The 27,629-nt window shown below is 43.1% G+C and overlaps 9 protein-coding genes across 9 annotated transcripts; 2 read left to right on the top strand and 7 right to left on the bottom strand.

Moving 5' to 3' along the window:
- Positions 1-456: 456 nt before the first annotated feature.
- O0I10_007209 (uncharacterized protein) lies at positions 457-1,370 on the bottom strand (the record flags this gene model as incomplete). Its single annotated transcript, XM_058487227.1, has 5 exons — positions 457-541; positions 614-819; positions 871-991; positions 1,072-1,131; positions 1,192-1,370. The coding sequence occupies 5 exons, from the start codon at positions 1,368-1,370 to the stop codon at positions 457-459; spliced, it is 651 nt and encodes a 216-aa protein (XP_058342042.1).
- A 114-nt stretch (positions 1,371-1,484) lies between these two features.
- Positions 1,485-2,886, bottom strand: O0I10_007208 (uncharacterized protein; the record flags this gene model as incomplete). Its single annotated transcript, XM_058487226.1, has 8 exons — positions 1,485-1,541; positions 1,607-1,849; positions 1,933-2,088; positions 2,152-2,206; positions 2,275-2,348; positions 2,431-2,448; positions 2,511-2,651; positions 2,758-2,886. 8 exons carry the CDS (start codon positions 2,884-2,886, stop codon positions 1,485-1,487), a joined length of 873 nt encoding a protein of 290 aa, XP_058342041.1.
- Positions 2,887-3,225: 339 nt separating this feature from the next.
- Positions 3,226-3,910, bottom strand: O0I10_007207 (uncharacterized protein; the record flags this gene model as incomplete). The annotated part of the gene is made up of 3 exons (XM_058487225.1): positions 3,226-3,349; positions 3,405-3,667; positions 3,734-3,910. 3 exons carry the CDS (start codon positions 3,908-3,910, stop codon positions 3,226-3,228), a joined length of 564 nt encoding a protein of 187 aa, XP_058342040.1.
- Positions 3,911-4,115: 205 nt separating this feature from the next.
- O0I10_007206 (uncharacterized protein) lies at positions 4,116-5,704 on the bottom strand (the record flags this gene model as incomplete). Its single annotated transcript, XM_058487224.1, has 6 exons — positions 4,116-4,216; positions 4,294-4,550; positions 4,605-4,807; positions 4,895-5,234; positions 5,301-5,532; positions 5,596-5,704. 6 exons carry the CDS (start codon positions 5,702-5,704, stop codon positions 4,116-4,118), a joined length of 1,242 nt encoding a protein of 413 aa, XP_058342039.1.
- Positions 5,705-6,886: 1,182 nt separating this feature from the next.
- On the bottom strand, positions 6,887-8,009 carry O0I10_007205 (uncharacterized protein; the record flags this gene model as incomplete). The annotated part of the gene is made up of 4 exons (XM_058487223.1): positions 6,887-7,518; positions 7,590-7,669; positions 7,726-7,933; positions 7,997-8,009. The coding sequence occupies 4 exons, from the start codon at positions 8,007-8,009 to the stop codon at positions 6,887-6,889; spliced, it is 933 nt and encodes a 310-aa protein (XP_058342038.1).
- A 10,545-nt stretch (positions 8,010-18,554) lies between these two features.
- On the top strand, positions 18,555-19,051 carry O0I10_007204 (uncharacterized protein; the record flags this gene model as incomplete). Its single annotated transcript, XM_058487222.1, has 2 exons — positions 18,555-18,602; positions 18,659-19,051. 2 exons carry the CDS (start codon positions 18,555-18,557, stop codon positions 19,049-19,051), a joined length of 441 nt encoding a protein of 146 aa, XP_058342037.1.
- A 799-nt stretch (positions 19,052-19,850) lies between these two features.
- O0I10_007203 (uncharacterized protein) lies at positions 19,851-22,528 on the top strand (the record flags this gene model as incomplete). The annotated part of the gene is made up of 11 exons (XM_058487221.1): positions 19,851-19,884; positions 19,940-20,062; positions 20,124-20,201; positions 20,267-20,331; positions 20,389-20,460; positions 20,515-20,699; positions 20,756-20,987; positions 21,050-21,135; positions 21,200-21,386; positions 21,446-21,624; positions 21,685-22,528. The coding sequence occupies 11 exons, from the start codon at positions 19,851-19,853 to the stop codon at positions 22,526-22,528; spliced, it is 2,085 nt and encodes a 694-aa protein (XP_058342036.1).
- A 52-nt stretch (positions 22,529-22,580) lies between these two features.
- O0I10_007202 (uncharacterized protein) lies at positions 22,581-24,581 on the bottom strand (the record flags this gene model as incomplete). The annotated part of the gene is made up of 4 exons (XM_058487220.1): positions 22,581-23,785; positions 23,843-24,113; positions 24,187-24,389; positions 24,461-24,581. 4 exons carry the CDS (start codon positions 24,579-24,581, stop codon positions 22,581-22,583), a joined length of 1,800 nt encoding a protein of 599 aa, XP_058342035.1.
- Positions 24,582-25,020: 439 nt separating this feature from the next.
- Positions 25,021-26,855, bottom strand: O0I10_007201 (uncharacterized protein; the record flags this gene model as incomplete). Its single annotated transcript, XM_058487219.1, has 6 exons — positions 25,021-25,143; positions 25,205-25,673; positions 25,726-25,872; positions 25,958-26,126; positions 26,210-26,449; positions 26,822-26,855. The coding sequence occupies 6 exons, from the start codon at positions 26,853-26,855 to the stop codon at positions 25,021-25,023; spliced, it is 1,182 nt and encodes a 393-aa protein (XP_058342034.1).
- Between the last annotated feature and the right edge of the window lie 774 nt (positions 26,856-27,629).

Here is a 27,629-nt window from a genome sequence, read left to right as displayed (position 1 = left end):
TGAATAAAGGCTGCATCCTATGTTAAGGAATAGTAATTGGATCATCATCTTTAACATGAGGATTATGACTCTTGCTTGCAAGCATCCTACGTTACTTGTATGTAGATCTAGTTCCTGTGCACACAAATTACAACATCTTCTGTCAATGTACAGCATCCTAGTTGATTGTAATGTCAAGGACAACGACTGAATTTATTCACTATGACTATCAAAACGTACATGATACCGATATCGACATGAAGGATGTGGATGGATCCGTCACCTTTACTTAGATACGAGTTGCCATTTTAATAAATGCTTTGGTAATAATTCCTTATCCCAAGATGCTGTTAGCAACCCATGCCGCATTATTACATGTGCAGATCGACATAATAGATGATAAATGGTAATGAATGTCTATTAAGAAACAACAAATCACATGTCGAGTATAAAGGTATTTGGTTGATGGGATGTTGTTTAAGCGGCAGCAGTCTTCTTGAGCTTGCTGAAATCCATGTGGTAAATGTATGCATCGACAAGCTGATCTGGGCTGTTCTTCAATCTGGGTATATCCGGAAAGATTTTGAGTCAATCATTTTCCCCATCTTTGAGAGTGTTCAACATGTCACATTACCTCGCAGCCTGTGGAATGCAACCTACACGGCTAAAGCCAAGTCGTTCCCAAATACGAATCGAAGCTTCATTGTTTGCGAACACAAGATTGAAAACGGATGCCTTGTATCCAAGAGCAGGGGCGGTGATAAGGAATGTTTCAGCCATAGCAACACCAGCTCCGTAACCTCGGTGCATGGGCGATGTAAAGAAACCACCATTGCAAATCTAAACAATACTATCAGCACATACACATAAAAGGTAGATGAGAGAACTTACGTGAGAGCAACGGCCTGGATAATTGGGCTTCACATAGTACATGCCAAGTACCTTATCCTCAAAATCATACTCCTTGTCAGCTTCAATGGGGCCACCCTTGACTAGAACAAAGGCATCGTAACTGAAGAATGGCGGACAATTAGATCTCGATAAGCATGCATCATTTGATCCCCCTCCCCTTGTCACATGGATAATACTTACGCCAAAAAATAGTCCTCAAACTGCTTAGCATCCAATGGTTCTTCTTGAGGATATGTGGATCTTTTATCACCCATATATGAGTATTTTCACTACCTCGGCAAAAAGTGCTAACCTTCTTACCCACGCTCAAGTTCGCCATTGAACAAGGAATGCAAATGCTTGACGAGATTGGGATTGGTGGGATCGACAGCTTGCAGTGTTGCTTCTTCACCGTTTCGCAAGGTCTTGCGTAGGGGCAGCAACTCGTTCAACGAGCCAGCGTTTACTGGTTTGGGGATTTTACCGTAAGCAGACGACATGTAATACGAAACAAAAGCGAAAAAAAAGGAACGTTTTCCCGAATGATATCTCTTTTATAGTACACACAAAACACAACATCTACACACTCTTACACACTCTTCTCTCTCTCTTTCTCAGATATCCCAGACATGATCTCGAATAAACCCGCCAATTGCTTCAAAATAGCCGGGCTATACATATACAAAATGCTGTTAATGAATCATCTCTTTCATTCATTCATCCTCTTCCTTCTTACCTGCATGCAAGCATCATTATGCGTGCCATTTTCAAAGCTACGCCATACTTTTGCACCACGAGTTTCCGCTGCTTTGTATAGTTTGGTCATATGGAAGGGTGGAACCAGCTCATCCTTCATACTTGTTAGAAACAGGATAGGCACATGGCGGATGAATTGAATGGTGTTGTAAGATCGCCATTTTTGATGACAGAGATAAACCAGATGCCGCATGGGCGGGAAGATGTGGGGTATTAACAATGGCTACACAAGGTAACACACACGTCAAATAAGCATTGGATGCTTTCATCTCCTCCAACAACAACAACCCCGTTTCAATGCCTTACAATACTGAGGAATGTGTTTTCAATAATGATCCCATTGAATTGTTCTTCATGCTTGGCAACCAAATTAATGGCAACTGCTCCGCCTAACGACTGTCCAAAAGCAACAAGCTTGGTGTGCTTCAAAATTGGATGATGTTGGATATACTCGAGCGCTGTCTGTCAAACCAAACATGTCAATAAATACCCCACCATCTCAATCCATGGATGTAAAAGACGTACTTGTGCATCAATTTGAAGGCCTTTTTCTGTTGCATTGCCTTCACTTAGCCCATACCTTTTTTTAAAATAGGTGCATAAGATCCCCATTGTCTCATCCTTCTTCCATCTTGTAGATCTACTTACCCCCGATATGATAACATGACAATGTTATATCCTAACCTTGAATAGAGCACCTGAGCAATTGGCAAACGATGTCCCTGAAAAGAATTGAGGGTGTGCTTGAATATCCCTTTCCTTGTAGCTCTCTCTCTCTCTCTCTCTGAGTCCTTGAATGCTTACCATGTTGCCTGTATGTGACTTTATGACGATGTGTATATGAGGATCAAGGAACTTTTGGACAAGAGCAGTGAGTAACTTACATGCAGCCAAAGGAGTGTTGGTGATTGAATGGCCACGTCGTCTCCTTCTTGTAAAAGTACATAACACCTTAACTGCAAGCCATCGCGTGTTGTCAGAATCTCTTCCTTATCTGGTAGCCCATACTTTGAAGGTCGTGCCACCTATGTATGCAAAAAGACCACGAGGTTAATAGTCGTTTGGATCATTTGACTTTGGAATAAGAGGAGGGGTGGGACAAGAGCAACACGAGGGGATGCGACAAGGTACCAATGATCTCGAGCCTGGTGGGAAGAATGCCGGGTATAAAAGTGCACATTGGTACTTGTACAGTAACGCTGAGATTGCGACAGTGGCGATGGCAATAAAGTAAGCAAAGTACGGCCAGTACTGTAGCATGCGGGGAATAATATGGCACTTTAATGTGTGAGAAAAAGGGCTTGTTCCAAGATAATGAAATAGAAAGAAAAGAGAGATAACTGTCGTTCACACACAAAACAAGCGGAATATGCGGGGGAGAGAGAGCGAGAGTCTACCAACTTGATATAGACTTGAACCCCACCATTCAACCCATTTATGGTGCTCGGATGTTCGGGCATTAGCATGCGTGTCACCATTCACACTCATAAGCGTTGATTACCAAAATGTACAAAAGATGTGTTATATTATAGCCATGACATGATCAAATAAACAATGAGAGGGGGGTTGCTTAGTAACTAGCGTTGCCTAGGTAGGTTGCTACTTTTTCGATTTGGGTGATTTGGATGATTTGGGTGATTTGGGTGCGTCTGGGTGCTTAACAATGACCACTGCGCATGGTGCATGATGTACACAATGGTCACTCACACTGCCAAGGAAAGCTCTGTGGATACAAAAATGTTAATGTTAAACCCTGCAATACATGAATCCACTTTTACCTCTTGAAAGCTCCTAAACCACGTGCACCCATGATGAGAACATCAGCCTTGATATCCTTCACCTTTCGCATAAGCTCTTCTTTGGGATCACCCATCATGGATACTGCCTTGCAATCGATGCCATTGTGCCAAAATTGAGTAGCGCATGCCTTGAGGAAACGATGACTCTCATCACGGTCTTCCTGCATTTCTGTTATATATCCGGTGGTATCGACATAAGGAGCCACAGGCATATCGAAGGGTCGCACATGCATCAACACAATCTGTAACACAAAAAAAAAAGATCAGCCACCCCAATTCAAATAGTTTTCATGCATAAAGCGACTTACTTGGTCTTGATCAGCTCGCACAAAGTTAGCCAATATCCAATTGATAACGTAACCAGCTGATGTGGGATCGACAGAACATGCAATGATACGCTTGTTGGTTTGCTCTTGCTTTGGAGCTTCAGGCGCAGCTTTCTGTTCAATCACAGAATCACGTCTAAGGTCTTGCATAGCTGACATTATGTATGTATGTTTGTGTGTGTGTAAGAGAAAAAAAGTAAAAGTAAAGAGAGAGATGGGACAACGGCGAATTTGTTCTTTTTTCTTTTATTGTTGATCTGATGGGAAAAAAAGAAAGCTACATGTTTCGCGTTTGGCTCACGCAGCTCGCTCTCTCGGCCAATCACGCCACATCGGGTGCATACAACGGAAAGGTGTGTCCCATTCAAACAGCGACATCTGAAGGTAGATCAATGAACTCTTGAATATCCTTTGTGAGGGTTTTTTGCATCTTGTCCGGCAAGCTAGCCATTCTCGGTATGAGAGCTATCAAGGAATAGCGTAAATATCACGTAACAACCAACAATCATGCCACCACTGTCAGCCAGCTCCGATTACTTTACCTGTGATACATCGGGTGTGATCGAGTTTTTTGTAAAGTCGCATCCGTACATCCACTTGCACCCGTCGATCCGCTGGTAGTACTTCGCCAAGCATATTGTACATGTCCACTGATTCATCTGGAGAAACAATGCTGTCCTTGTCACCATGCACAAATAATATCCTCGGGAAAAAGTCAATCAGGTCACACGATGTCTCAAACAATTCATGATGCTTCTTGACCAACCGCAGTGCCTCGTCTTGGTATACTCCCGCAAAGCTGAAAATCATAGGATTAGGGAAGAGGACATTGTATAAAAGGATCTATACTCACAGCAATAATCCCTCGATGCCTGGTAGAAAATCGGTGGATGCTTCTTCTTCGTCATCATAATCATAACCATCCGCTGATGGGTCGTGCTTTTCATTCGACATGTCCGATCCTTGGCTACTGGAAGGCAAGTTGTGGCATTTGGCCTTGTTAAAGATATCTTCCAACACGACTTCAAAAGCTAGTTTGGCTCCGGTTCCATGACCCTACAAGAAAAAGGATAATGAATGAACCACCCAACCCCCTTATACTCATTCCTTATCCTTCCCCTCCCTTTTGATATAGAAACATACCATGACGTAAATCATCTCGGTTTCGTAACTTGATGCACACACATGACGGTACACCCATCGGATAGCTTCTTTGATATCTTGATGCGCATGATGATTGTTGGGGCGATAATCGAGCACAGCCACAATATAACCCAACTCGCGTAAGGTGTTTGCGTAAGGGGTGTAAAAGATGCGATGATTTGGTAATCGAGGATCCTCGTGTCCATGAAGGAATAGAATGATTGGTGTGCTTGTTGTTGTTGAGCCATCGGCAATGGATGTGGTGGTAACATTGACGTCGGGGTAGTACATGTCAAGTTTGCAGGTGCTTTGATCATCATTCGAATAGACCAGATTACGTCTGAAATAGGCATAGCGTGAATAAAAAACAGTCGGCATGAGAGAGGTGAAATCAAAGATAATTTACTTGATGATGTGTGAGAATCGGCCACGACCCACAGTCCAATATCGCCATTTGACGTATATTATAAGCGATGGGATGAGTGTAATCCATGCCAATATCAATCGGGATGCATTCAAGTTGATGTCAATGATGGAAAGTGGGCGAGTTGGTAGTTGGTGTATCAAATGTTTCCATGAAGATGTATTCGATGCATGTTGTCCAATATGAATTGCCCATGCTGAGATATACAGGCTCACTATAATAATACTATATCAATAACAGCAAGGAGGAGGTGGATGTAGGGGTTTCCCTTTCATACCTGTGGCAAGAATGACTAGTGGCAAACAAAGAACAGCACAAAGAGCCAATACTGGAAGACAAAAGAGTGATGTTGAGACAAAGACCGTTTTTGATTCTAACCACGCCATAATGATAAGGATTGAAAAGAGGAAAAAGAAACGTGGAGTGGGTTAACACATACACCAAGAAAGAAAAGGAAAGAGAAATACAAACTTGAAACGCATCCTTGTCCTTTATAAACAGAGTTTCGGGTTCAAATGTGGAAAGGGGAGGACCTTGTGTTGCCTTGTCGTGTGGTCGTGTGCACGTTAGCCACTGGTCGAGACAACGCCTGAATATCCATATCCGTTTCGGCCGTGATTGGACTCCACTGAATGCACATGCTGCGATCAATGAACCTCATTGCGTCCATAATGGGGCATTGGAAGCTGCTTACGATCGAACCGAAGAGGTAGTTGACGATCAGGAAGAAAAGGTTGGTGGAGAAGGTGAAGGTTCATGCAACATTTTCTAAGCCTGACTCCCCCTTTTTTCTTTATGCAACCCCAGCTCTGCTCTCTTTTCTCACATAGTAGATTAGAAAAAGGGGTAATAGCATATGCTTGCAGTGACATTATTACGCCACACATGATGATGACGAGGATGATGCTCGGCGTATAGACCTCTCCATGTACCTCTGCTTCAATAAGGCGGCATCATCACACGTAGTAGGTATGTAGTACGACGACATCAAATATCCTAACGTTCTCCTGCCTAATATTGGTGATCCGATCAAACATTCAAATACACTTTAGCAAGGCAAATGACAATCATATGGCCTTTGCTGCATATGCAGCATTCATTAGTCATGGGCGGCCGCCAAAGACGGCAACTCTAACAGCTGGTGCTTTGATGTACTTAATGTCTTTTTGCTGTTTCATTGAATGAAGCTTCTGGAATCCCATGTGCTATGTACCACAATAACGAGATGGCCAACGCAATTCAAGATGTAGATGGAATAACAATTATACATGTCCTGTGCATATACATATCATACCCAACATTCCCACAACTATTGTAAAAGTAAACATGTATGGTACAAACATAGATTAGATCACGCTGTTTACAAAAGAGCGGGCAACCTGCTGATTATGTACTCTTCTTCTGACATTACAAACAAACGCCACTTTGGTATGCACACGCGTTTGAAGATGCTATCCCCAACAATTCATTTCATCCAATTCCAGTATAATTAAAAGAGCAAAGTATAATGATATGTGTATTCAAAGCAGTACATCTATATATGCGTGGGATAAAATGAAGCGGACGTATTATGGTTCGAAGCCACCAGGCACCGGTTTCCTGGGTGCATTGATTTCTGGAATGATTTCCCACATTTGTTCTGCAATCTTAATCTGGCTTTGTTGATCTTGAGCAGCGCGAATGGCCAAGTATTTTCTACCAAAGATGTTGACGGGATTCAAATCACGCTTGTTGTCGCCTGATACTACAATGCCACCCGCTTCACGAACAATCACCACGGCTGCAGCAACGTCCCATTCCCAACATCCCACTTCCCAGTAAACGTCAACGACACCTTTGGCGATAGTGCACATGTTGATGGCTGCCGATCCGGTACATCGAATACTATGGGCTTGTTTGCCATCACATTGCTTTTGTCCAAGGAGAGTACGAATGAAATCAATCTTTTTGTCAAACACTTCGGGTGTGCGGTCCGATCCAGCTTCAGTAGCAACAAGGCATTGTGATAGGTCTTCCAAAGGGGAACGCACCATGGGTAATGAAATGGTCTCATTCAAATAAGCACCCAAGCCTTTGGCAGCCGAATAAAGTTCATCCATCAAAGGACAATATACCACGCCCACCACTGGTTCCTTGCCAATTGTCAATCCAATTGATACAGCAACATAGGGATGGCTGTGCACAAAGTTGGTAGTACCATCTATGGGGAGGGGGAGATATACATAACATTAACAATAGCCCTATCATGCTCCACGTGCCTGACACACTTACCGATAGGATCAACAATCCATGTAGGCGCATCCGTGAATTCGGATTGAACGCCTTCAGCCATCGTCTCCTCTCCAATGAATCTGAGATATGGTATATCAACATCGGCTTTTATCCATTGGCTACCATAGGATCTTACTTGTGCTCGGGAAAAGTGGATGATAATCGCTCCTTGATAAACTTCTCAACAGCTTGATCGGTTTCAGTCACGAGGTCGGTGGGGTTGTCATACTTGACCACAAACTGGCTACTGGTGCTGGATAGGCGCTTTTGTGTGGCATCTCGAATCATTTGTCCTGCATCCTTGGCAAGGCTAATGGCGAATTCAAGGTACTGTTTCAGTTCAGCTGCTTGGAAATGAGTCTTACACGCAATGAAGAAACGTCATGGACCTATGTTGTTGCAAGTACCTTGGCTACTCATATTGCGGTTCAAGGAAAAGACACGCTGTATTCAACTCAGGCTTTCCCTCTACCACTTCAATCCCCTACTTCCAATACGATGGAGCATTGAAGCGGCGAGATCCCTTCCCCCACCCATTTCCAGCAGATTGGATCCATCATCTCCTGTGTAACATGAATGCTTTCATAAGCAAATATCTCGAGCTGATACGCCAATATTCACGCTAATACGCTACTCCTCAGCGACGTCGTAAAGATGACATGTGGATTAGCAATGACTAAAATACCAAGAGATACCGTATCTATTGTACATAAATCATAATGTAAAAACTTGTCAAGTGGCGTGTATTACAATTAGAGCTCATCTCGCTTTGTATCACTGTTTCTCTTGAAAGACTCCATTACCATCAAGATGTCTTATACATTTCTCGTATCTTTCCATGTGTAATTAAAAAGCTCTTTTGCCAACTCATCTTAGTCACTTTGTTGCTTATTTACATGTACCTATTATCTATCATGAAGATGATGATGGGTGTGTTGGGTGCGTGGGTTGAGTGAATGGGCTCAATGTACTCGTAGTGAGGGATTCAACTTGGCACCCAGTGTAAGATTTAACTTGTCGCCATGGAAATCAAATTTGGGACCCGCAGCTCCACGACTTGAGACACCACTACTGTCATTGCCAACTGCAAAGGCTTAAATCGTCTCCAATAAAAAGCTTCGGGATGCCAATATGACATGCAACGCGTGCAGTGAAAAGAAGGGTTGGGTTGTCAATAATGTTGAGATCACGTTGGGATAAGCTGTATTGGTACCGTAAGGATGACGTCCAGCAAAACCAAGGTGATACCGCAAACCCCGCTTACGAGGTATCAAAGCTTGTTCATATCACCTACAACGAGGTAGTATTCAGGTAAGCCAGCCTATTCGGTACTCTGTAACATAGGTAACAACGAGGTATCATCGAGGTATCATGGCTGTGTTTCCTCACTGATACCATGATCGAGTGGGTGCACATTTCTCATTTCCTACAGGTACACGCCAAGGTCATTTTATCATGCTATTTAAACACACCTCATGGCTAACAACGAGGTATTCAGGTAAGCAAGTCTATGCAACGTAGGTATGCATCGAGGTATCAACGAGGTATCATGATGTGTTTCCTCGCTGATACCACCCTTGTTTGCCACCCTACAGTCCCATGGTTCGCGTGAAAGCGACATTAGCCAATATACCATCCTTTCGCTTAGAGTATCAAGATGAAAGCACAATTGTATTATGGGTATTGGAGATTTCAAACTATGTACATAAAGTGAATAAAGTATATCGAAAAGCTAATGTTTTTGCTTCTTTTGACGATAGTACGCCGACTTGGCGCTTGCCCACTTTTTTTAGTTCTTGAACAAGTTTTTTGCTTTTCCTAGTTCAAGGTTGGATACAAGGAAGAAATGTGTAGGAGAGTACTGTATATACAACCAGGTAAACTTCACGCTCGCTTCCTAATGACAATCATAGCTACCATTAATAAAATGTCTTACATGTTGTTGGGTTCTTTGATAGTCTTCTTTTCGACCGACTTGATCGCAGAGCTGAGAATGTTGTAGGTCTTCATTGCTGTTTCCTTGTGCTTCGTCTTATTGAGCGATTGTGGTTGTTGTATACAATGTATCAATCTCACCAAAAATCGTAAGAATCTTTTGCAGGCGGTCATTCTCAACATGTTTGAATGTAGCTGTATACCGGCGGAAGGGTTACAAGATCACGAAACTCCTTCATACTCGTCAATACCCATAGAACTCTTTCTGTTACTCAGCTCCATATGACCCTTGCTCCATAATTCGCAAAGCCAAACTAGCCAGGCTGGTGTAATCTTTTGTTCGCAAGCCGTTAAATCACCACCATGGGAGTTGCGGTGGTTCCCTTGCTACTTGATGCACCATGTCAATTTCAGCACCCGGCGTAGACCATGGCACCAAACCAACTTTTTGCATATGAGTCACGGAGAGATAGCTATATCGAAAGTAATAGGGTAGCGTGTATCAGTAATGACTCATCAAGCAACATGATCAAGCTTTACCTCGTTACAAGAATACAATATCACAATACAGACAATCACGATTTGGAGCAGGATAAACAAAATAAAGCACTATGAAAGACTACAAAAGATCAACGCTTATTCACAAAGCTTGCAAGAAATGGGATACAGAAATTCGACCTTGTAAGTAATCAAAGGAGTATGACAGGATAAAGAGACGTGTAGGGGTATGATGGGCGACGACAACATCATTCTTTTATTGTGCATGGTGGGCGTGGGTATTTTTATGTTGGGGATGCTGCGTTGATAAATGGATGCATGAGCTGATAAAGTGATGGGGCGCATATACCAGGACTAAGCCTGAAGAAACTAGTGCAATGTCGTCTATGCATACCTACTCATAATTTGGTATGCGTGTTCAGGTAATCAGCGAGAATGATCGGATCACGAGAACATGGCAAATCCAAGACCGTTGGGATAATATACAAAGAGTGCAAGTACTCAACCTCGACCAAGCGTGCCCACCTTCCAATTTTTTTCAGTTTCGATGGCGGCAGAAGGGCTTCCTTGAGTGGCCACAGTGTACAGCAGTGGGAGATTAAAAGTTGGGGACGGCAGCTCCAAGACTTGACACAACGCTTCTCTTCTCTTTCTCCCTCCTCTGCTTTTATCCCATTCAACGACATCTCGATCAAGGTAATGTGTTACAAAGGGTTCTCTTGTTGGTTTAATATAGTTATGAACATCCATTGTCAGGGAGAGAGCGTATCCAAGCGCTGAGGAATGAGGGTGGTAGCCATGGCGATATCGTTGCTTCCTCTTGTTCGTTGCTATTCCCGCTCTAGGCTTGGTGTCAACAGGTACATTCAGAGTCCAATGTTGCAGCCGACCTGGTCCCATTGACGTGCTATCTTGTATAGAGGGCAAGTTTGGTCTCAAGACGTTGACTGGTTTGGCGTTTTGTTTCGGCTCAACTACACTACTACATCATGGTTTTCGGTTTCCAGTAACCAACAACAAAGGGGTTTTTTGTGTATATGGAAAAGGCAAGTGCAATGAAACAAACAATGAAAAGGGTGTTTATTGTCTGTGTGCTAATAATGAATTGAATATGTAGGTTTTTGGTCAGGCAATGCAACTTGGGGCATCATCATCTCTTTGGACTCGACTCCCAGCCTGTATCAAGTGGCCGCTGCGTCGCTCTGCACTAGCCAAGTGTGCTGGAAAAGCTTCTTGGAACGCGTCCAGGGCTCTATAGGCCTGCGTTTGAGTTGATGGGTCGATGACGATGGATTTTTGGAAGAGCATGGTCACCGTGTTGAGGTAAAAGGGGATTTGCAACAGCTGTGAATGTGTTGACCAACACGATCTTCTCGTGATAGGCTCATTCTTTCCCTTCAGGATTTCTTTTCATGAGGCGGGAAATGATTGGAAGGATTGGGGATCATTCTTTCTTTGGAGAGGATGAATGAGAACAACTATGAGCCTGGACTCTACGTAAGTGAGACCTTCCTTGCCATGGATCGAACTGGCCTTGTGTGATTCGTGCAGTGCTTTCTCAAAGACAAGGGATTGCCCGACGTTGCTCATATGGTGGGTGATTTGGTTTGTGAATTCCTTCTGATTTGCTTTCTTCCTTTGAGAGGATCGTCTAACGGTATACCAAATCGTCATCATTCTGATACCAGATTGTCTAACTTGCGTGTTTTTACTTAATAGAGACGACGATCACGATAATTACCACATTCACAACAATGAGGATTACGATGATCACCCCATCTACAACAATGACAATGATGACGACAACGAGATTCAAAAGGAAGCCTGCAAGATCCCACTCTTTTCAACTTGCGTATTTTTGGATGTTGGTGACGGATGAGATTGACAACTGGTGACGAGTACGAGTACGAATACGAATACGAATGATGACGGAGGACGACTACGACGATGGTGGTGGCAAGGTACAGTAGCAAGATAGCTAGATGAAATAAAGCATTGTTTTATTTATTACACGCTTGTTGGAGGTTGCTAGCTTGTGGATTACATACTATTGCTCGAAGATGGAATAATAAAGGTGGTCCGGTTATCGGTCATGCAAGAAGTACATGGATTTTGCGATACAATAAGGAGGAGTGGGAAGTGGGATTAGCTTGAGAAGAGAAAAAGTGAAGAGATCCCTCCATTGAGTTTCAGGATGAGTGACTCATTCAATATGTATACGTATCTTTTTACATATACAAATTGGTTTATGCAGCTCGACCTTCTCCTACATGCAAATGTGATACATACCTTGACACACCTTCATCGTTGGATGCTGTTTACTTACGTACCTTCACAAAAGGCAATCATCATCATCATCCATTTGTGATAGCAACCTGTCAAGTACGTGTCTGTGTAACCACCACGTGCCGTTTCACTCAGCTCTTCATCTTTCCGTTAATGCAGCTGACACCATCCATTAGGAAAAAGCAACTCCATCACCCTTACAGCATATGTAAAACATAAAGGTGCCTGTACCTCCAAACTTTACAATCAAACGTGGGCTCTTTAATAGATCAACGTGCTTGTCGGGGTCAAACGAATCTAGTGTCAAAGTATGAAGTTGATCGTGGCCAATCCCAGATTTCGCAATGTCGCTACCAGCCAAACTGGATCTGGGGGTCGACCTCTTCGACGGCGACGACCAAAAAAATATTTTTTGGGCTGATTGCGACATTGAACGCGAAACTTTCACACAAGGTGCTGTTGGCCAAGCCGAGCCCATTGCTCTATTCAAAACCTCACGTTTGATTGTAAAGTTTGGAAATACAGGCACCTTTATGTTTTTAAGCCTGATGCTATATGAGAAGTGGTCTTTGTTTAATGTAAAGTAGCTAGACCCTGACAGAGCAAAAGATGCAGAGGGTCGTGTTGTGTAACACAGCTACGTTTGCATGAATGAAAGGGTCAATGTATAATTACTTTATGGATCATCTAGGAACAGGCATGTATTGCTAGCTAACGGCCACTTTTATCCAATCATCATTGTTGCGAGATCCACTGCATGGGAACGATGCCCCTGCTCTAGACATTCATTTCCATGATTAAAGTAGGTTGATCCGAGCTGATTTGACTGAGCTGCGGTCAAAGAGAGATTACATCACTCTGGACATAAAGCACGCTCGATGTAGCTCAACCGATGTAATCTTGTGTGAGCGTAACTCAACCAAATCAGCTCGGATCAACCTACTTTAATCATGGAAATGAATGTCTGGAGCAGGAGAATTGTTCCCATGCAGTGGATCTCGCAACAATGCTGATTGGATAAAAGTGGCTGTTAGCTGCCAATGTATGACCTGAAAATGAGGGTTGCGTACCTGTCATGCATGGTCCCTGAAGTCCTGACTTTTTAGCTGAGTTACCCAAAGAGGTCCTTCTGCATCTTTTGCTCTGCCAGGGTCCACCTACTTGACAATGAACAAAGACCACTCTTCATATAGCATCACGCTTACAAACATAAAGGTGCCTGTATCTCCGAACTTTACAATGAAACGTGCGGTCTTTGATAGAACAATGTGTTCGGCTTGGCCAACAGCACCTTGTGTGCAAGTTTCGCGTTCAATGTCGCAAACAACCCAAAAAATATTTTTTGGTCGTCGAAAAAAGTTTCAAGAGGTCGACCCCCAGAACCAGTTTGGCTGGTAGCGACATTGCGAAATCTGGGATTGGCCACGATCAACATGAAACTTGCACACAAGGTGCTGTTGGCCAAGCCGAGCACATTGTTCTATCAAAGACCGCACGTTTCATTGTAAAGTTCGGAGATACAGGCACCTTTATGTTTGTAAGCGTGATGCTATATGAAGAGTGGTCTTTGTTCATTGTCAAGTAGGTGGACCCTGGCAGAGCAAAAGATGCAGAGGGCGTGTTTGTGTAACTTGAGTCATTCAGCACAGGTGATGCATGATTCTTGTACACTATTTAGGAATGTACGGAATAGTTCAAACTGCCAGCTAATAACCTAGTCCTCCCATTCTCCATTGTTGCCCAATCCAATGCATACGAACGATTGTCCTGCTCCAGCCCAGCATGCCCATCATTCAATTTTCTTGATCCGATGAGATTTGACTGAAAAAATGCTCAAACACAGAAACAACATCATCCAATATCAGAAGAATCAAATTGGTTAGTTATACGTAAACTGCCACTCGAAAGCCCATTCCTCCCAATCATCTTTGTTTCCCAATCCAATGCATGTGAACGATTCTCCTGCTCCAGCCCAGCATCCCCATCCTTCAACTTTCTTGATCCGAGAGGATTTGGTTGAGTTACGCTCAAACACAAAACATCATCCAATTTCACAAACATCATTTTGCAAAGTTATTTGTAAACTGCCAGCTAATAGCCCGTTCCTCCCATTCACCTTTGTTGTCCAATCCAATGCATACGAACGATTCTCCTGCTCCAACCCATCATTCCCATCATTGAACTTTCTTGATTCGAGGTGACATGGTAGCATGGCAACAATGGCTGTTGTTGGATCATCATTATCATGTAAAATGTAAAATGACACACACCCTTTGGTATACGTGAGGATCATTTCATTTATTTACGCATGCCTATTGTCTATCGTGAGGATGATGATGATGATAGGTGAGTTGTGTGTTTGGGTGGATGGTGTGTGTAGGGTAATTGAGTGACCTCAGTGTAATGGCAGTAGGAGATTTAAACTTGGGGACGGTAGCTCCATGACTTGAGACAACGCTTCTCTTCTCTTTCTCGCTCGTCTGCTTTTATCGCATTCACGACATTCCAATCAAGGTAGGTAATGTGTTATCAAAGAGTGCTCTTGTTGACTGTGAGGTAACATGCATTGTCAAGGAGTGAGAGCGTGTCCAAGTGCCGAGGAATGAGCGTGGTGGGTGGGTTGGCTATTGCCATGGCGATACGATTGCTTCCTCTTGTTCGTTGCTATTCCCGCCCTACGCTTGGTGTCAACAGGTACATTCAGAGTCCAATGTTGCAGCCGAACTGGTTCCATTGATGTGTTAGCTTGTATAGAGGACAAGTTTGGTCTCAAGACGTTGGCTCGTTTGGCGTTTTGTTTCGGCTCAACTATACTACACCATGGTTTTCGGTTTCCAGTAACCAACAACAACGGGTCTTTGTGTCTATGGAAAAGGCAAGTACAATGAAACAGACAATGAAAGGGGTGTTTATTGTGTGTGTGCTAATAATGAATTGAATAGGTTTCTTTGGTCAGGCAATGCAACTTGGGGGCATCATCATCATCTCTTTGGGTTCAAGTCCCAGCCTGTATCAAGTCGTCGCTGCGTCGCTCTGCACTAGCCAAGTGTGTGGAAAAGCTTCTTGGAACGCGTCCAGGGCTCTATAGGCCTGCGTTTGAGTTGAGGATGGGTTGTTGGAAGAGCATGGTCACCGTGTTGAGGTAAAAGGGGATTTGAAACAGCTTGTGAATGTGTTGAACCAACAGGCTCTTCTCGTGATAGGCTCGTTCTTTCCCTTGAGGATTTCTTTTCATGAGGTGGGAAATGATTGGAAGGATTGGGGATCATTCTTTCTTTTGGGGAGGATGAATGAGGACAACTATGAGCCTGGACTCTACGTAAGTGATGTCCTTCCTTGCCATGGATCGAACTGGCCTTGCGTGATTCGTGCAGTGCTTTCTCAAGAACAAGGGATCGCCCGACGTTGCTCGTATGGTGGTGATTTGGTTTGTGAATTCCTTCTGATTTGCTTCCTTCCTTGGAGAGGATCGCCTAACGGTATACCAAATCGTCATCATTCCCGGTATCAGATGGTCTAACTTGGCTGCTTTTTACTTATAGAGACAACCATTACGATGATTGCCACATTCACAACAATGACAATGATAACGACAACGAGATTCAAAAGGAAGCCTGCAAGATCTCATGCTCTTCAACTTGCGTGTTTATTGATATTGGGTGACGGATGAGATTGACGGCTGGCGACGAGTACGAGTACGAGTACGAATGATGACGGAAGACGAAGACGAGGATGGTGATAATGTAGCTAGATGAAATAAAGCATTGTTTATTACGTACTTGGACCATGCTAGCTTTCGGATTACATAATGTAGCTTCGAAGATGGAATAATAAAGGTGGTTCGCTTATGTATCGTTCATGCAAGAAGTATATACCTTTTGTGATACAATAAGGAGGAATAGGATGACCTTGAGAGAAAAAAGTGAAGTGATCCCTACATTGACTTTCAGGACGAGTGAACCATCAATACATCTTACAATAAGATCGTCCATCTCGAGCTTTAAACTAATAAAGATGCGTTCGGGTACGTTGATCAACTTCGTTTTACTAGAGGGCTCACGCTTCATTATGAAAAGCTTGAGGTATAGATGCCTATGTGTTCGCCTATGCTGTAAGCGTGATGGCGGATGAATTCTATAGAAGTAGTGGTTTTGTTGGTTGGTGCATGAGACCTCATAAGAATCAAAGCTGTACAGGGTGTAGCAAAGGTGATAGGGTGATGTGGTTTGGGCCATATAGCTATATGCGGGCTATAGTAAACTTGACGTGGTCTGTGTTGTGCAGCTCGTTTTTTCTGTGAGAGCTCTTCTTCGATATCAGCACATGTGCTAGCTGAAATCCATATGGACATAAAATCACGAAAGGGGAGGAGTCCTTGCTGACAGTGTATGCAATCCCCTCCGAGACATGCTTTCATAAGAGATATGAGGAGAGGATACATATGCTGAATGCCTAGAGTATCATGTGAGCATTGATATACTCACAATACAAGGTGTGATATCGTCCTTTTGCACTTCAATGGGATGTCCTTATGTAGTCGAGCTGAAGAAGTATAGGAGATCAAACGATTCTTTTAAAACGCACTTGATATTATTTGATGGTTGATAGATTTTCCAAGAAGAATCGTACACCGCTGAAGTCGATCTACTATAAGCATTTCTTAAACCCACAAGTTGGTACATATCTGGTGATTCTAAATCTTGCATATTTGGCAAGCAATGACCTACCTAACAATAACACGTTATGTTCTGGTGGTGTTATGCTCATTTAGCGTAGGTTGGATTCTGTAATGCCGAAAGAAGAACCGACATCAAATCGCGATTCTAGTTCTGCGTTTAATCCATAATCTGAGATGTCTCGATTGAAAGTGTAATATCCAAAGGAAAAGAAAACGTATGAGAGACGTTGCATGTACGTGCATGTACACTGCTCTTGATGCAGCTCTTTCACCAGCATTACTTGTGTGTGATGTGATCGTGTACATAAGATAGAAATCACACGAGCTTGTCATTGGATGAGCCTCATCCAAAAATTAATCTATGATAAGCTCTAGACCGTGGAAGAACATGGGGTCTACAAATAACCCATTCTTTCTTGGTAGAGATACATACCCATATATATGATAAGAGACAAAGCATCGATCGTCCACTTAACATATGCAACTTTTATGCACTTTGGAGCTTCATTGCATGCAGCAATGTGAGGATAGCAACCTCTTCTTTCTTTACAGTGGTGCCTACAATATCAGGAGATACGTTGTAATGTTCTCAAACACCCTTAATACGATGAATCATGCATGGTAGTGCTGAACACTGTTGTCAAGGCAATTGTTGTTGCTGTGTTGCCAAGATCGATGATATTACAATCTTCTTCAGGAACGTATGATATCATTGTGTCACGCATGAGAAACCAATTTTTACTTTTTCGCCATGATCAGAAGGTGTCTGTGTTCATTGTGAAAGCTACTTTGTCGCTTACAACCAGCTGGGGAAACTTTTAACGAGTCCCCGTGCCAATTGTTACAAACACGACTATCTAACCAGCAAAAAGGTACCCTTACACAGGTATATTCAACGAAATCGGTAACGCTATTGTAAAATAAGGATCCATCTGTCAACGACCTTTGTCGGCTATAGAGTGTATTGCGAGAGAGAAAGGGGAACCAAAAAAGCATAGTTTGAGCAGGGCCCAGAAACACAAGGCACCCTGGCTATTGTTTATTGTTTGATGCATCGAGTTTACAAACAACAAAGCACTGTCTGTGTTGTTCCTCTTGTGGGCTCTGAGCGAGAGAAAGAGAAAGAGAGAGGGGGAAACGTATATCTTCCTTTGTGAAAATCATTGCTGTTCCCACGCCAAACGACAGCAATATACGTACACGGCAGCATCAATTATAATAACAAACTGCTTATCAATACCTAATAGCTCTCTACCCTTATCGCTATTATTTACACACACACATTTAAATTTTGCTATATTGATACCATGCAATCGGATGCGTCTTACATACACAGATAATGCTCCTTAATGTGGTATCGCTTTTCTTTATGTATGCTCGAGGACGCTAGGACGCCCCAAACTTTAATCACCGACCGTGTATGACCTTTCCTTTTGGAAGGTGTCCTATGCACCTGAGAAACAGGTCATTTCCCCTTTCCCCAAACTATAAATTGTGATATTGTCCTCTCCTCTTTTTAGACTCTGGCTTCTTCCCGCTCATCCTTTTCTTTCCAAAACGACACCATAATGGATCTCAACATTTGCTTGTATTGTGAAAAGCGTCTTGCCGATGATGTGAGTTGTTGTTGATATAAGCACTATAACAGCAAACTGACAAACGTCATTACCAGAACTTGAGTTTTTGCTCGCTGGCATGTCAGGCACATGAAGCGTCCAAGACCCATGGCATGTTTAACGACCCAACACCTTCTGCTCGAAAAAACAGCATTTCATCCTTATCATCATCTTGTACGAGTGAACTATCCTATCATCGAAGACGATCTTATTGCTTCTCCAAGAATTTACCCAATGGCACACCTTTATCGTGTGAGAGTCAACCATCACTACTTCTTTCCGGAGAACCTATTCCATCATCATCATCCACCAGTTACATGCATCTCTTCTATCATTTTCCACAACAACGGGCCACTGCTGGTAGTAGTAGTGTTGCTGACAGTGCATCCACCATATCCACAAGCTCCTCAACTTATTCCATGGATAGTGTATATACAAATGTTTTATAGTTGTCTTATCACCATTGATACCCTTCTTGTTATAAAAAAAGAAAAAAAGAGTCTCCTTTCCTTGCTATATATCATCACCACCCCTCTCTCTTTCTCACTGTAGTCACTTTGGAGTAGTAGATCATTAAAGTTTTGTAATCCAGGAATAATCACACAAGAGAAATTCATATTGTATCGATAAATGAATCGTCAAACGTGAGTGTGTGAGAGCGTGTGTGTATATTAACTATCAGGTGCAACGACAACCCGCCATCCATCTTTTATTTCCCTCCCCCGCTTGCAAAAAGGAGGGCGCCTGTGCGCAGGGAAACGCTGATCGGACCATGTGGCGTATACCAAGTTTATATTAGAGAATTGGTGAAATGTTGCACAGCATGGAGGCAAGAGAAAAAGGAGAGCTGATCCATATCACACAACTGCAACATGACCTGTATTGTAAGCATTTATACATCTTGGAGCCTTTGTGTGGTGCGACATTGCAAAAGAGCTTAACCTACTTCTGTTGCTGGTTGTTGTAGTAGTTGTAATGCAAGTGATTGGTAAGCCCACCTCCCACACAAGTCGTCCTGGTTAATCCTGCCTTTGACCCATTTTAGCATTTAGATGCATGTATAAGAAAGCGGGTATATCATTTGATCCTTTATTGCCATGGATACACACTACTACTACTACTACTACTACTACTCGCTGCTACCATGCTTATAATTCATGCACCGACAACCTGCCGCTGTGATTTCTGTTTCTGGCAGCTTCTCTTTTTCTGGTGGCGATTCTATTCAATCCAACACACACAACAGCAATGGCATTTTGGAAACCAGGCACAGTAGCTCCAGGTAACAAGATTGCTGTTCTTCTTCAGTAGATCCAGTTGCTGATGCGTTCATCCAGGTAGTTCGGTTGATCGAGCCACTGAAGACGAGACCGACAAGGCCGTGATCGCCCATGCCGAACAACAATTCCGCCATTTGACAATCAAGCAGCAACGCGAACGACTCCCTGTCTTCAAACTACGTATGTTTAAACGATACTTCTTCCGATCGCTTCATGGCTAATGCTGTTATGGTTCTCGTAGGACGCGAAATACTGTATCTTGTTGAAAAGTTTCAAACGGTTATCGTGGTGGGCCAAACTGGATGTGGCAAGACGACGCGTAAGTATTCAACACAAGAGGAGAGCGATAGAAAACAATCCATCTTATAAGACATGGTGTGATAGAGATTCCTCAATATCTCGACGAAGCTGGTTGGACCACCGATGGGAAACAAGTTGCTTGTACTCAGGTATGAAAACAACAAAGTTGGACATCAATGACAGGTTGGCACTCATTACAGTAATAGCCGAGACGAATAGCAGCAACATCAGTGGCAGAGCGTGTAGCAGAGGAAAAGAATTGCAAGTTGGGAGCAGAGGCAAGTATACATGTATATCCAAGCGTGTCAAAACTAACATGTGTGTATGGCTAGGTTGGCTATTTGATTCGATTTGACGACCAAACGACCCAAAGGACAAGAATCAAATACATGACGGATGGCATGCTTTTCCGGGAAACGATGATTGATCCTCTCTTGACTCGATACAATGTCATCATGATCGATGAGGCGCATGAACGAAGCTTATACACCGATATTCTTCTTGGCGTCATCAAAAAGTAAGGTGGATGGATCATGAAAGGAGCATGGTAATTAAGACAATGGAATTCAATAGGATTCAAAAGAAGCGACCTGATCTACGTGTGATTATTTCATCAGCGACTTTGGATGCAGAAGCCTTCTTTCGGTTCTTCAACCACAATCATTCATCGGATCGCTCAAAGGATACAGCTACCATTTTATCTCTTGAAGGACGCATGTATCCAGTCGACATTCTATACGTTGATCAACCTGTATCTGATTACGTGGAGACAACTATACAAACCGTATTTGACATTCACACAAAGGTAAGTGATCACGAATAGGAGGGGTGATATGCAAGTATGTCTAATATACGAGGATTATGCAGGAACCACCGGGCGATATCCTTGTATTCTTGACAGGCCGTGATGAGATTGATACAGTTGTCGCCGAATTATATGAGCGTTCAAGGACGTAAGTGTGCATGACAAGGAAGAAAACAATGGGTTCACGAGATCTAAATCATGATGGTGAATAGGTTACCTGATAGAAGCATGGCGCTGATGCCACTTCCACTGTATGCTGGTCTAACAGCGGATGAGCAATTACGGATCTTTCAGCCAACCCCAAGACATTCACGCAAAGTCATTGTCTCCACCAATATTGCCGAAGCTTCAGTTACACTCGAAGGCATTGTGTATGTGATTGATTGTGGTTTTGTAAAGGTAAGCATGAAGAGAACAAAGAAAAGAAACAAACAAAGACCTGACATTTGGCTAAATAGGTTCGAGCCTACAATCCCAAGACGGGTATGGAAGCGCTTGTGGTGACGCCTACATCCAAAGCATCGGCATTACAACGAGCAGGGCGTGCTGGCCGCGTCCGACCAGGCAAAGCATTTAGGCTTTATACGGAAGACACATACAAGACTTTACGCGATACCAGTATACCCGAAATTCAAAGGTAATCATTGATCCTCCCCTCTCCCTCATTATGACAAAGAAAACTCATTGTGTTATATAGGAGCAATTTGGCGCCTGTTATTTTGCAGCTCAAGGCGTTGGGCATTGATAATGTGCTCCGATTTGACTTTTTGACGCCTCCACCTGCTGAGCTTATGATTCGAGCCTTGGAGTTATTGTATTCACTCAAAGCGATTGATGATGTTGGACGATTGACGATTCCTCTTGGTATGCAACTTGCTGAGTTTCCTGTGGATCCAATGTTGGGCAAGATCCTGCTTGCATCAGGGGACTTCAAATGCAGCGAAGAGATCCTGACGATTGCAGCCATGTTATCAGTCCAGAATGTCTTTATTCAACCACCCAAAGCATCCAAAGACCACGTACTCGAGACACGACGCAAGTTTTGGGTTGAGGAAGGCGATCATTTGAGTTTATTGAATGTGTATCATGCATTTATCAACAAAGGCAACCGATCCGGGAAATGGTGTCACGATCGATTTCTTAATTTCAAGGCACTTTCACGGGCGATCAGCATTCGCAAGCAATTGGCACGCTACTTACGACGTTTTGATATCCCATTGATCAGTGCGCTTGCTTATTATCCCAACTCCCCTGAAGGACGACTCCAAGCCAGCGAGCAAATCCGCAAATGTCTTACGAGTGGTTACTTTAGTCAAGCGGCACGTGCTGAACCTGATGGTCGATTTCGTACTATTCGTGACAATGTCCTTTTGGCAGTGCATCCCGATTCGGTGCTTTTCAATCGCAAACCCCAATGCGTCATTTTTCATGAGGTGGTTGAAACAACTCAAGCTTACATGCGTGATTTGACAGTGATCGAACCCGACTGGTTAGCTGAATTAGCACCTCATTTTTACGAATTCAAAGAAAAGAAACGATAAACGAATGTGTGTGTGTGTGTGTGTGGATACAAGAATACTATACAAGCTATACTTATTTATTGGAGGGTCGTAAATAACGCTGTTGTTGATGAGGATTTGGTACAGGAGGCGGGGAGGTGACAATCTGCAGTTTGGCAATGGATGGCATTGGAGATGTGTGAGGTTGGTATTGTGGTGGAGGTGGAGGTGGTGGAATCATAAGAGGACTAGGATGATGATGGTGATGATGATGATGATGGTTATATGCATGAGACTGTTGTTGTTGCTGATAATGATATTGATAATGATGATGTTGATGATGATGTGGGTTATGCGAGTATTCTGCTGGAACAGACCATGACCGTGCATGCATAGCGTATTTTACGTCTGAATCAACCGAACTAGAGCTGGTCTCTGAATAGCTGTAACGTGATGTCAATAAGGATGGCTTTTCAATTTCTTGTAAACTAGGTGCAGAAGGTTGTCGTGCTATTGCAAGTTGATCCTCGACTAGTAAAGATTGAGGAAGTGGTGGCGGTGGCGGTGGTGGTGGTTGTGAAGGTTGTGGCGGTGTTGTAGAAGACATGACGACTATGCTATTGCTATTGTTGCTGCTGCTATTACTGCTATTGCTATCAGAGGGTGGATACGATAGCCGTTTCATAACAACCGACATTGTGTTGTCTGCTGCAGAGTTTTTCTCGTCGATTGAACCATAAGCAGGAGGTGGTCCCAATAATGGGGAAAATGGGAAAGGTCGTTCACCTTGTTGAAAGAAGCCGAATCCACCATCGAATACTGATTTGTGTAAACAAGAAGTTGGCGTTGATACGTCGACTTGATCCGTTGTGCCGACCTTAATGGGTACATCGAGAGTGATTGTGGGTCCACCTGCTTGCTCATCATCTGAAAGTCGCATCTTCCTTCCCATGTACATGTAGCTAGCCATTCGATCACGTTTGCGTAAAGGTAAAGCATCCATATCCATGTTGATGACAACGCGTATCCGATAAGTAACACGTAAAGGATATTGTTCTTTCTCTAATGTTGGTGGGGTGTCGCTCGGCACTGTGAGCTTGTTGCAAGTGAACTTGGCTTGAAAGTTGTCTTCGTCGCAGCTAAGCGGTAGTGTAATTCGATGAACGGTGGTTGTGTCGATCGTTTGGCCCTGATTATCAGAAAGCGTTTGTGTGATGCGGTCAAGATATGCTGTAACGCCATCCATTTGTCGAATGGGGGCAAAATGTTGTACCCTTAACGTAAATGGAATGATCTCATCTATCATAAAAAGATCAATACATACGCACACACACACACGCATGTACGTGACTTTACCTGGTAAGAAACAGGATCTGGGTATATGTAACCAAGCCAATGCTGTATGCGTATCACCTTTACGGAAGGTGCATTGCTTGAGAATGATGTCGTGTGGTATTTGGAATGAAAGCTTTCCCTCACTGGTGAGATCCTTTTGATACTTTTCACTCTGCGTCGAAATGCGTTCGTGTACTCGAATATCAAGGGATGCTTTGGGCCATACGCTGCTCGGCAAATCGCTTGCTTCATAAACGGCCTTGACTTTGTATTCAATCTTGCCGGGTACTTTCTATATAAAAGAGAAGGATCCATCATTCATCATCAAGTACGTAGTAGCAGCAGTATTGTAATATCACTCTTACCTCGTGGTTTACTGATGAAGGGATATCTGCAGGAACAGTGATAGTGAATGGGACCCGGCTGCAACCGGGTGTGATGTTTGTCGGGGGCAATGTTACAACGAATAGCGGCAACTTGTTCCTTCGTCCCAGACGCGCCTTGCAACTTAAATGAATTGCCACTCTCGATAAAGGGGTTGGGAACTTGAGTCCAATGTGTACAGTGCCTTTTGTAATATACGAATAAAAAAAAGTTAGCGTTGTGAGAGATCCGATTGTTGGAGAATAGGCCATGTACCAGTAATCTGTTCACCAGGGAAATAGGTCCGCTCTGGCTCATTGAGCTCAATGGACAAGAGATCAGTGGGTGCGACTTGATAAACAAACGACGATTGTGAGTGGGATATGGTAGTCTCCATAAAACAGTCAAAAGAAAAAGAGAGCAAGAAAAGAAAAAAAGTGAAAGAGAGAGAGATAGAAGGAAGGAAAACGTGAGTCAAAACGAGATACAACTCCCAAAGTTCAAAAATAGCATGCTGGTGTATGTGTGTCATTGCTCACACTCTCACACGCATTCTACACTATACGCAGTCGTGTGCAACAGGCGACATGTCTTTTAAAACAGGATTTGCAATGCATGCATTTACATACAGGGTGGATTATGGATATGCACGAATGACCTGTGGATTTAGCCACATCACACACCTATCCTCTACTTGACTTTGTACATCAACTACCACGTTCATTGATATATCCGTAAATTTGGTTTTCCCCTCTCCCTCCCCCCACCCTAGATCAGGATGATGATGATGATATTTCTTTTTCTTTTTTATACATGTGTGGATGCAACATAGACTTCTAAAATTCAGCAAACAAGTGACGATAAGGATCACCTTCAGGATGTTCTTGTGGAGATTCTTCTTCATATTTTTGAAAGTTGTTTGTGTCATGATCATTTGCAAAAGCGGGTACGATGGGTGCCTAACATTGTGTGTTACCATGAGTAATGACGTGCTTTTTTGTTCAATGCTCAATCACTTACCAGCACCGTTTTATTGAGTAGACCACGCCAATTGGTGCCTCGAAAGAATGGATGACGCATGATATCATGTGCTCCACCACGCAAGTTACCCAATCGTTTGGTTCTGTCAGTCACCAATAACCCCTTGACAAGATCCTTGGCTGCACTGTCAAAGTGACGAGGACATTTAACTTTGCATGCGAGAATGCGCTCATACGTCGCCACATGGCTATCTCCGTAAAAAGGAGGGAACCCTGCAAGCATCTCAAAGATTAAAACGCCCAGTGCCCACCAATCAACTGCTTTGCTATGGCCTTTGCTTTGTATAATCTCAGGTGCAAGGTATTCAGGTGTCCCACATAACGTCCATGTCCGATCCTCCACTTGCTTTGCAAATCCAAAATCAGTGATTCGTATATGACCTTGAGCATCCAATAGAATGTTTTCAGGCTTGAGATCACGATAGATAATGTCCATCTGATGAAGATATCTTTACACTCGTCGTTAGCTTATCATTGTTTATCTTTTACCCGTGCACTTACTCGATAGCAAGGATAATCTCTGCAGCATAAAACTGCGTCGTTTGTGAAGAAAACTTGCCAGCTTTACGTAAATGTCGAAATAGTTCACCACCAATCACATATTCTTGAACCATGTAAAGGCTATGATTGTCTTGAAAAGTGTAATATCTATCGAAAGGAGCGGTCATGAGATGGTTGTTGACAATGTGATGTATACACACACGCCCACACATTCACACAACAGGATACTTACAACTGTACAATAAAAGGAAAATGGACCTGAGAAAGCACTTGTCGTTCATTATTGATATGCTCTACTTGCTTGAGTCGAACGATGGCTTCTTTTCTCAACACCTTGATCGCAAAGTACTTTGTAGACTGATCTTGTTTAGCAAGGTACACGCGACCAAATGTTCCTGTTCCTATAATCACCAGATGCCACAATCAACCTTTTGCCATGTGCTTTTTTGTTTTATGTGTAAAAGGGTGTGGGAGATCAACTTACCCAATGTTTCCAAAAGTTCAAAATCATTGATTTGTGTATGGGTGGGATGGGTATCAAAGCAGGGTGTCTTGTTGTGCCATTCTTGTAGCGCGTTTGTTAATGCAATATCTTCTTGATCTTCTTCGACCTTCTCACCGGGAGAAGAGCCATGCAATGTTGCAGAAGACCGAAAAGTCAAGGATGAATGATGTGGTGGCGGTGGTGAGCATGCTACGTCGCCCACGGCAGCCTTGACACGCCCTACAGCAGGTGTCGATGTCTTTTTGGTTGCCGTCGCCGCTTTCTTGCGCCTCAGTACAAGAGAGGCTACCGAAGAAAAGACTCGCAGAGGAATTTTGACGGCGTATGGGTGGGGGAAATGAGCAGTGTTCAGGAATCGCCAATGTCAGGCTTTGTAAATGGGAGCGTTGGTATAGCTTCTTGGAAGGTATATGGACCCCAGAAAGAAAAAGTGTGTGTGTGAGTGTGCTCCACAAAAGCAATAGTGTATAAAATAAGGAAAGAAAAGAAACAGGGAAAGTGATCATGTTCACACAGACCCCCACACCCTATATATTACTATCGAGCCTGCTTTACTACTACAGGTACACACACACACACACCCACACGCACTTACAATACACAAAAACCAATGCCACGAGTGCATCAGTGGTTTACTTTATATAGCTTAGTTCATTTTCTTTTTTCAGATTAAACGCATATTCTTATTTCCAGCTCACCAGCCCGCCTTGTCTTCATTGTTGATCAGCAAAGAAACTGGGCATTAGGACAGCTCGTTTGTAGTTTTATATTGACTTAGGGACTCTTTCGGCACAGAATTTCCACTCAAATACAAGAAACCTGGAATTTGACATAGAGCGCTTGTAAAGAAAACATGTCCCCATTCACTTCCGCATGTCCGAAAACGTATTGTCCCCGAGGCGCTCGACTTGTGGGTGACCGCTGTATGCAGGATGATGAATCAATGTCATCGTATCTTTTGTCAACTTTTACCATTAACACGTGTCCCATTGTGCTCAGCATTGTATATAAAACCAAGTACGTTAAAATGATGTAATATCCCACAACCATGGTTGACCTCGCACATCAAGTGTCAGCATTGACATCTATGCTCTCGTCATTATCATGTGCATAGTAGCAAAGCCCTTTTGACAATCACATTCTATTCATAAAGGGATCACATATATGGATTGCTAAATGAGATGATAAGATTGGAGTGTATCTAAAGGCGTAAAACAAGATAGGAGGTATGCAATGCATGATGCAAGATGGCATTCAAGATAACCATGGATGTATTGTCATTGGATACACCACTATGCTTCCTGATTAGGCATCAACATGGGGATAGTAAATGGGGTGTCTACTACCAAGGTCAATTTGTAGTGGTTGAGATGGGGGTAATTGCCATGGCAACAATGAC

Source organism: Lichtheimia ornata (genome assembly GCF_029851405.1).
Source record: "Lichtheimia ornata isolate CBS 291.66 chromosome Unknown scaffold00034, whole genome shotgun sequence".
Taxonomy (NCBI): Eukaryota; Fungi; Mucoromycota; class Mucoromycetes; order Mucorales; family Lichtheimiaceae; genus Lichtheimia; species Lichtheimia ornata.
Note: the sequence above shows the minus strand (reverse complement) of the source record. Positions and strands in the feature narration are given on the sequence as shown.